This window comes from Chiloscyllium plagiosum, chromosome 6 (genome assembly GCF_004010195.1).
Source record: "Chiloscyllium plagiosum isolate BGI_BamShark_2017 chromosome 6, ASM401019v2, whole genome shotgun sequence".
Taxonomy (NCBI): Eukaryota; Metazoa; Chordata; class Chondrichthyes; order Orectolobiformes; family Hemiscylliidae; genus Chiloscyllium; species Chiloscyllium plagiosum.
In genome coordinates, this window is record NC_057715.1 from 102,507,841 (window position 1) to 102,517,792 (window position 9,952).

Sequence of the window (9,952 nt, forward strand, 5' to 3'; positions counted from 1 at the left end):
TATTTGAGAACACATTCTTTTGTAATAACCTGCATATATTTGTCTTTTCGATATAAACTTTAGTTGCTGCCTTTTAGTGGTAACTAAACATCAGTCACAGGAGAAAGTGAGGAGGACTGCAGTTGCTGGAGATCAGAGTCGAAGAGTGTGGTGCTGGAAAAGCACAGCAGGTCAGGTAGCATCTGAGGAGCAGAAGAGTCAATGTTCAGGATTCCTGATGAAGGGCTCACGCTCGAAATGTCGATTCTCCCGCTCCTCGGATGCTGCCTGACTGGCTGTGCTTTTCCAGCACCACACCTTTCGACCATAAACATCAGTAACACTCAGGGTAATTGTTCACTACATGGATAAAGAACTAGTAGTACATGAAGATTTTAAATGAGTTACAATTTGTAATTTTTAACAACCTTTAAGTTAGCCCCTGCTTAAACAATGTATTTGATTTTAACAGTAATGATGTTTTTGCCATGAAGATTATTCCCTTGTTGTTGGTTTTATGTCACACTTTGCACTCATGCTCGCTACAATGTATAGACAAGCACAGGGCAGGGTTGGTAAATGGTCTCAAAAATACCCGTCAATAGGTTAAACCTGTGAATTGAACAGTTAGTTCGCTTTGCAGCGTTGCTCAGTATTGTATGATCCATAAGTTGTTGAAAATAAGCATCATCCTCCATGGACAGCGCCTCCTTTGTTCTCTTGAAGTCAGTTCACAAGTTCCATCCCAGTACAACATGAACAACGAGTAGGTAGCACATGCCAATAGTTGTGGAAACAAGCATCATCGGAAAGCCCAATCTGAAAGGAAAGTAAGGACAGGAGAATAATTAATGGCAAGCCGTAAGAGAATTTAATGCAATATGGGACACCTCTCAATAAGGATTTGCTCTACAAGAAAGCTACCCTTGTTTGGACACCAACTCCTGAATGCCAATCGTGTTTTGGGAATCAGGAATACAAGAAATCTGGATAAACAGCAGGAGCTAAGAAAGCTGTCTGGAGACAGCAGTAGGTACATCCACTGCAGAAATGAAACAGTTTCCCAGAGTGTAAGTAGAAATAAAAATTGTTGTGTTTCTATAATGTGAGCAATGTCCATGAAGCTAGTTTCAGACCCAAAGGATAAGTTTACATTTTATGTTTTTGGATGTACTATTACCATTCTTAAAGGTAGTGATGAATATGCTTATACTGATAGCAACACTCTTCTAGCATTAGCATGGCCTATTCTTTCATGAGAAAGCTAAGCCATGTTCCAAAAGCAATAATGAAGGATAACAACAATAACAGAAACAAAACCAGAAATTGCTGGAAATGCTTAGCAGATCTGGCAGCATCTGTGGAGAGAAATCAGAGTAAATATTTCAGTTTGAGTGACCCTTCCTCAGATCTCAGTTCTGATTCATATATAAACCCATAAGAGCAGAAGTAGACCATACAGCCCATCGAGTCTGATCCTCCATTCAATGGGATCACAGCTAATCTGATAATCCTCAATTCTACTTTCTTGACTTTTCCCTGTAACCCTTGATTCCCTTATTGAATAAAAACCTGTCTATCTCAGCATTGAATACACATGTGAACATCCCTCTGCAGGAAAGAGTTCCACAGATTCACAGCCCTTTGAGGGAAGAAATTCTTCCATATTTGTGTCTTAACTGGGTGATCTGTTATTCTGAGATGCTGCCCTTTGGTCCTAGCCACTCCACAAGGGAAACACACCTTTCCGCATCTACACTGTGAAGTCACCACATGACACCAGGTTATAGTCCAACAGATCTGTTTGAAATCATAAGTGCTGCTCCTTTGTCAGGTGAAGTGGAGAGAAGCACCCAAGATAGAGATATGGAAGAATTTCTTCTCTCAAAGGGCTGGGAATCTGTGCCTCTGTACTTCCCTCCAACACTCTGAAAGCTTGTGATTTCAGATAAACCTGTTGGACTATAATTTGGTGTCATGTGACTTCTGACTTTGTTCACCCCAGTCCAACACCGGCACCTCCACATCCTGGCTATCAAGTGATTGCATTGGAAAGGGGTGTAGAGGATACTCACCAGGGCATTACCTCAGTTGCATCATTGGAAAGAGGTTGGCTAAACTCAGCTTGTTTTCTATAGAGCACAGAAGGTGGAGAAAGTGACCTGATTGTGGACAGTTCTGAGGAAGAGTTCACTGGACCCAAAACGTTCACTCTGATTTCTCTCCACAGATGCTGCCAGATCTGCTGAGCTTTTCCAGCAATTTCCATTTTTGTTTTGTTTCCAATTTCCAGCCTCTGCAGTTCTTTCAGTTTTTATCAACAAGAAACTTGGAAGGAACAGATCCAAATAGACAATTCAACAGTCCATATTAGTGACAATCACTTGGTTCTCAAAGTCTTTCGGTTCTGAGGGAAAGGAATTCTGAACAATACTCTTTGGGTTCCAAGGAGAGAATGAGTCAGCTTAAGAAGTACTCTGGATGCTCATTTGAGATATAAAGCAGAAAGTTTGGCAGAATGGATGTATCATCATGGTTGGAACTGAACAAGCAAGGGGCAATGTAACCAGCAAAATGTGCGTGGGATTTAGATCAGATGGGATGCTAACATTTGAAAATCTCCAACTTCAATCCAGTCGGTTCCATTTTCAATACAGAGGAACACAACAGACTTCTGAGAGACGTTATCACTTGTTATAAAAGGGGCAGTCACAACATAGATACAAAATCGGCTGAGAGATAGGAAACAGACACTAATAGAGAATGCTGGAGAAACCTCAGCAGCATTTAGCTTTTGTCAGAGAGGAACTGTGAATCGATATGGTTGGAAAGTGGATGACTAAAAGGAGATCTGACAGACGTTTTCAAAATCACGAGGGGGCTGGATCGAGTAAACAGAGAAACTGGTCTCACTTGCAAATTGATCAAGAACAAGAGAACAAAGATACAATGATATTTGCAAAAGAAGCAAGCATGAGGTAAGAAAATACTGTTTCATTCAACAAATTTGGATACTGAACTGGTTGAAAGGTAGAAGACAGAGGGTGGTGATGGAGGGTTGCCTCTCAGACTGAAGGCCTGTGACCATTTGAGTGCCACAAGGATCGGTGCTGGGTCCATTGCTTTTCGTCATTTATATAAATAATTTGGATGTGAACATAGGAGGTATAGTTAGTAAGTTTGCAGATGACACCAAAATTGGAGGTGTAGTGGACAGCAAGAAAAGTTGCCTCAGATTACAACAGGACCTTGATCAGATGGGCCAATGGGCTGACGAGTGGCAGATGGAGTTTAATTTAGATAAATGCGAGGTGCTGCATTTTAGAAAAGCAAATCAGAGCAGGACTAATACACTTAATGGTAAGGTCCTGGGGTGTGTTGCTGAACAAAGAGACCTTGGAGTGCAGGTTCATAGCTCCTTGAAAGTCGAGTTGCAGGTAGATAGGATAGTGAAGAAGGCGTTTGGTATGCTTTCCTTTATTGATCAGAGTAGTGAGTGTAGGAGTTGGAGGTCATGTTGTGGCTATAGAGGTCATTGGTAGGCCACTTTTGGAACATTGTGTACAATTCTGGTCTCCTGGATGTTGTGAAACTTGAAAGGGTTCAGAAAAGATTTACAAGGATGTTGCCAGGTTTGGAGGGTTTGAGCTATAGGGAGAGGCTGAATAGGCTGGGGCTGTTTTCCCTGGAGCATTGGAGGCTGAGAGGTGACCTTATAGAGGGTTATAAAATCATGAAGGGCATGGGTAGCGTAAATAGACAAGGTCTTTTCTCTGGGGTGGGTGAGTCCAGAACTAGAGGGCATCAGTTTAGGGTGAGAGGGAAGAAATTTAAAAGAGACCTAAGGGGCAACATTTTCATGCAGAGGATGGTGTGTGTATGGAATGAGCTGCCAGAGGAAGTGGTGGAGGTTGGGACAATTACAGCATTTAAAAGGATCTGGATGGGTACATGAATAGGAAGGGTTCAGAAGGATATGGGCCAAGTGCTGGCAAATGGGACTAGATTAATTTAGGATATCTGGTTGGCATGAATGAGTCGGACTGAAGGGTCTGTTTCCGTGCTGTACATCTCTATGACTCTCTGACTCTATGTGGTTCAGATCTGGAATATGTTGCCAGGATATGTGGTGGAGAGAGGTTCAATTCAGGCATTCATAAGGGCATTTGATGATTATTTAAACAGAAACAATGTGTGGGGGATAAATGCAAAGGTGTGGTATTAAGTTTTGATACTGATATGGACAGCCAATTCAGATACAATGGGCTGAATACCCTTAAAACTTTGGTGATTCATTGTAATGTTTTTGAGGATTGGCGAGTAGCTAATGTTGTTCCTCTGTTTTAGAAGGGAAATAGGGATAATCCAGGAAACTGTAGACCGATGAGTCTCACATTGGTGGTTGGAAAGCTATTGGAGAGAATTCTCAGGGATAAGATTTACGTGCATTTGGAAAAGCAGGGCCTAATTAGGGACAGTCTGCATGGCTTTGTATAACTTGATTGAACTTTTCAAGGAAGTGACAAAGTTGATTGATGAGGGTGGAGCAGTGGATGCTGTCTGTGTGGATTTTAGGAAGGTTGACAGTGAGGTCCCTCATGATAGTCTCATCGAGAAGATTAAGATGCATGGAATCCCCGGTGACTTGACTGTGTAGATTCAGAGCTGAAAATGTGTTGCTGGAAAAGCGCAGCAGGTCAGGCAGCATCCAAGGAACAGGAGAATCGACATTTCGGCCTAAGCCCTTCTTCAGGAATGAGGAAAGTGTGTCCAGCAGGCTAAGATAAAAGGTAGGGAGGAGGGACTTGGGGGAGGGGCGTTGGAAATGCGATAGGTGGAGGGAGGTAAAGGTGAGGGTGATAGGCCGGAGTGGGGTGGGGGCGGAGAGGTCAGAAAGAAGATTGCAGGTTAGGAAGGCGGTGCTGAGTTCGAGGGATTTGACTGTGACAAGGTGGGGGGAGGGGAAATGAGGAAACTGGAGAAACCTGTGTAGATTCAGAATTGGCAATGCCCATAAAATGCAGAGGGTCATAGTGGAAGGGTGCTTTTCATGGTTGGAGATCCGTGACTAGTGGTGTTCTGGAGGGATCCATACTGGGACCGCTGCTGTTTGTGATATATATAAATAACTTGGTTAAAATGTAGCTTGATGGGTTAGTAAGTTTGCAGATGATACAAAGATTGGTGGAGGTGTGGATAGTGTAGAAGGATTTTAAAGGATACAGCAAGATATAGATCAGTTGCATGTATGGGTGGAGAAATGGCAGATGGAGTTTAATCCAGGTCAGTGTGAGGTGCTGCACTGTGGGAGATCAAATAGTAAGGGCTAGTATACAGTTAATGGCAGGTCCCTGAACAGCATTGACGCACGGGGGATCTTGGGGCTCAAGTCCATAGCTCCCTGAAAGTGGCCACACAAGCAGATAGGGTGGCAAAGCAGGCATATGGCATGCTTGTTTATTGGTCGAGGAATTGAGTACAAGAGTCAGGCTGTCATGTTGCAGCTTTATAGGACTTTGGTTCGGCCACACTTAGAGTATTGGTTTCAATTCAGTTCTCCACATTTCAGGAAGGACGTGGAAGTTTTGGAGTGGGTGCAGAAGAAGTTGACCAGGTTGCTGGAGTCGAGGGTTTGAGCTATAAAAAGAGGCTTTGGGTTGTTTTCTCTGGAGTGGTGGAGGCTGAGGGGAGACTTGATAGAAGCCTATACAATTATGAGCTGTATAGATAGGGTTGGCGGTCAGACTCTTCTTTTTTCCTAGAGTTGAAATGTCTAAAACCCAGGGGCGTGAATTTAAGGTGAGAGGGGAAAGTTCAAAGGAGATGTGAGGGGCAAGGTTTTTACAGAGAGTGGTAGGAGTCTGGAATGTGGTTTGGTGGTGGAGGCAGACTCGATAGGGGCATTTAAAAGACTGAATATGAATAGCATATGAACATGTAAGGAATGGCGGGATATAGATCATGGGCAGGCAGAAGGGATTAGTTTAATTTGGCATCATGTTTGGCACAACATCATGGGCTGAACTGTTCTCTGTTCTCTGTTTTATTGCCAAATGATGGGGACTGGTGAATGGGAGTTGGGATGATTAATCTGATCTCATGAATCAAGTTGGTCATATTAATATTGCACTGCGCTGCATGCTCCATATTTAGCATGCCTTTGTGCAAGGAATCCTGGAGTTCTGGACTCCCTGAACTTTTTCTTTCCTCTTGCTCACAGGACCAACCTCGGTAAATATCAAAACTTGGATCTGTAAAATGACGTCAAGTGAAACTGGAGTAAGGAGAAAAATGTGAATACCTGAAAACATTGCAGGGTGAATGATCAAGCAACAAATCTTCTGTTACCCAGGTAAATCCTGTCACTGCTTTTAGCACTTATTTCACAGCCTCTGCCAATCCAGCCAAGCCTCTCTCACTCTTCTAGCTATGGCACCTTCTCTCCTCATGCTTTGGCTCCACCATCAGTGGCACAGCCTCCAGCCACCCACCCTCACCAGCTGATATTCTCTACCTGAATCCCCCTCTCCACACGTCACATGCCTGCTCATGATCATGCTACCTTCCACACACCTGCACTCCATCAACCCTACAGTGTGGGCGTGACTCCCTTTTCTTTTAATGGGAGGGCTCACTGTTTTAAGAGAAGCCATATATGTAAAAGGAACACTTCTGAATTGTCCTGTCAAGGCGATGTACAATAATTGTGTCATGTTTTATAATCCAAGTGTGTTCACACCAAGGCAGTTTATGTCCTTTAAACAAGCTTTCACGTATTCAGTTAAACCATATTTGTGTTACAAATGAGCTAAAAATATCCTCAACATTATTCATATAGTTTTTTTTGTGCTGAGATTGTCAATGGTAAAGAATAGAGGATTTTTCCTCCACTGGCACTGTTCTAAATATTTCTAATTCCACTGCAGGGTTCTATCGCCTCACCAATTGGCATCTCCTAGGCAACAAGGGCGTGAGTTTCAGCCTTTTGCTTACAAAAATGTTCACAGTGAGTATGATTCTTCTGGCTTTTAAATAATCAATTGCAGGAAAAAAATGAAAAAAAGTGAAAGATAAACGTGGGCTATTCAATGCAGTGGAAAAGCACTCTCAGGTAATTTGTTTCTTACTATAGTATATAAAAAAACAAGTTTATCTCTGCTAAAAGGACAGTGCCTTTGTGAGCTCTAAAATCTGTTATTTATTCCAGAGTGAAGGAAAACTTGTCCAAAGCAATGCAGAGTTGGTGAGATTGATGTTGAACAGTGCTGGAGATATTAATGAGGTGTCCTGAACAGTTCAGTCAATTAATCACCCAGTTGGAAGATTACAATAAATATCCCCCCACTGTCTGAATCATTCCCATTGACAGTATTAGTACAGCAGATAATGAACATAAGAAAACTGAAAGGTCATAGTGCTGGAATACGATTGAGTTTTGACTTGGTATTCTTTTGTAAATGAAACACTGCCATCACTAACATAGCAGGTGAATAACTCCACTACAACCAGATCATGTAAACAGCAGGCGGGCACTTATGGTTCCTGCTGGATCTGGGGCTGTCAGATCTGGGTGGGTGCTGATGTGTCGATGTTGGGGAAAAGGGGGTGAGGGAAGACAGGGGGAGGGGGTGCTCAGGTTGGGGCACAGACAGAGGGGCCGCATGTTGGAAGTTGGGTCCATTGGCATTTATGAGAGTTGGTTGGGGTTTTGCAAGACAAGGGTACAGTCGGGAGACTGAAGTCAACGTAGTGACCGTGAGGGTCAGTATGAGTGATTGGGGTATCAATGTTATAGTTAACTAAGAATGGGAGAATGATTTAATCCCACTAAGTCTCTAGCTCTCACTCAGATTTGGGGATTTTTTCCAGAGGGTTTAAGATGACAGGTATTTGTTCTTTGGAAGTTTCAACATCTGGGGGAATTACAATGTAGTCTGTGTATTGGGATTGCCGAGAGCACCCAACAGGGTGTGTCTGGTCTCTGTCGAAAAGTGTGGTGCTGGAAAAGCACAGCAGGTCAGGCAGCATCTGAGGGGCAGGAGAATCGATGTTTCAGGCATAAGCCCATTCCTGATGAAGGGCTCTTGCCCGAAACATCGACTCTACAATTCCTTAGATGCTGCCTGACCTGCTGTGTTTTTCCAGCGCGACACGTTTCGACTCTCTGTCTGGGCTCTCAATATCCAGAATAGACATTTGGGTCAATATTAATTTTGCAACTAGCCAACCATGTCTATGGTATGTTGCTGGCTCTCTGAATACTTTTGTTGATTTCTACATGATTACAACTCTGATTGTCTTCAACTAAAATAAATTGCTCCTGGATGGTTGCTAAAAATCATCTCCAGTCTGAGTGGTAATCCAGCATAGCAGTGAACAAAGTGCAGTACAGACTAAGGGATTTGGGGATGTGGATATTATAAGAAAGTTAAGAACGAGGGGCAAGAGTAGGCAATTCAGCCCCTTATGTCTATTCCACTATACAATAGGATCATCAATATTAATAGACTGATCTCACCTTGGCCCCAATTTTATTTCCCAGTCCACTCTCCATCACCCTTCAACCCATTATTCATTTAAAATCTGTCCATCTCCCCTTAAATTTACCGAATGTCCCATCATCCATTGCACTTTGGAGTAAAGAATTCAACAAATTCATGACCGTTTGAGAGAAGTAATTTGTCCTCATCTCTGATTTAAATCTGCTCCCCCTTATCCTAAAACTAGAACCACAAGTTTTAGATTCTCTCAATAGGAAACTTCCTTTCTACATCTGCTCTGTCAACCCCTTTTTGCATTTTCTCCATCTCCTCTCATTCTTTTAAACTTCAGAAGGTATAGGCCTAAACTGCTCAATCCCTCTTCATAAGGCAAACCCCTCATCTCTGGAATCAATCTGGTGACCCTCCCCTGAACCGCTGCCAGTGCAACTACATCCTTCCTCAAGTAAGGCGACCAAGATTGTATGCAAGATTTAAATAATAAAAGGAAGATCCCAATTAAGGGCAGATGTTGCTATTGGCCCACTCTGGTCTAAATGGAGAATCCTGCAAAGTACAAAATACATTATCACATCATAGAATCAAATGGCACGGAAATTGACGCTTTGGTCCAATATGTCCATAAAAACCAGCTTTCCCAAAATAAGCTACTCCCATTTGCCTGCACGTGGCCCAAATCCCTCCAAACCTTTCCTACTGATATACCTGTACAAATGTTCTAAATGTAAATGTATCTATCATTTCCCTTGGCAGTTCATTCCACGCTCAAACTACCCTCTGCATGAAAAAAGGGCCCCTCAGGTCCTTTTTAAATCTTTCTCCTCTCATCTTAAAATTATCCTTTCCAGTTTTGAACTCCCCCACCCTAGGGAAAAGATCTTTGCTATTCACCTTACCTATGTCCCTCATGATTCTACAAATTTCTATAAAGTCATCCCTCAACCTCCAACTCTTCAGTGAAAAAAGTCCCAGAATATTCAGCCTCTCTTGACAATTCAAACCTTTCAATCCCTGCAACATTCTGGTAACTCTTTTCTGCACACTTTTCAATATAATAATATCCTTTCTATCACAGGGCAATCAAGACTGTGGAAAAGGATATGGATGATATTGACTGCAGGGAAATAGATGGTGACATCTTGCAAAATGTCCAGATTACAGAGGAGGAAGTGCTGGATGTCTTGAAACGGTTAAAGGTGGATAAATCCCCAGGACCTGATCAGGTGTACCCGAGAACTCTGTGGGAAGCTAGAGAAGTGATTGCTGGGCCTCTTGCTGAGATATTTGTATCATCAATAGTCACAGCTGAGGTGCTGGAAGACTGGAGGTTGGCAAACGTGGGCCCACTGTTTAAGAAGGGCAGTAAAGACAAGCCAGGGAACTATAGACCAGAGAGCCTGACCTTGGTGGTGAGCAAGTTGTTGGTGGGAATCCTGAGGGATAGGATGTACATATATTTGGAAAGGCAAGGA

The 9,952-nt window shown here is 42.8% G+C and overlaps 1 protein-coding gene across 3 annotated transcripts in view; it reads right to left on the bottom strand.

Moving 5' to 3' along the window:
* Window positions 1-254: 254 nt before the first annotated feature.
* oca2 (oculocutaneous albinism II) overlaps window positions 255-9,952 on the bottom strand; it is a 526,553-nt gene continuing 516,855 nt past the window's right edge. For all 3 annotated transcript variants that reach the window (XM_043692287.1, XM_043692289.1, XM_043692288.1), the window contains exon 24: window positions 255-798. In XM_043692287.1, coding sequence (XP_043548222.1) covers window positions 711-798 — 88 coding nt within the window. In that variant the 3' untranslated portion in view covers window positions 255-710. The remainder of the gene's footprint in view (window positions 799-9,952) is intronic.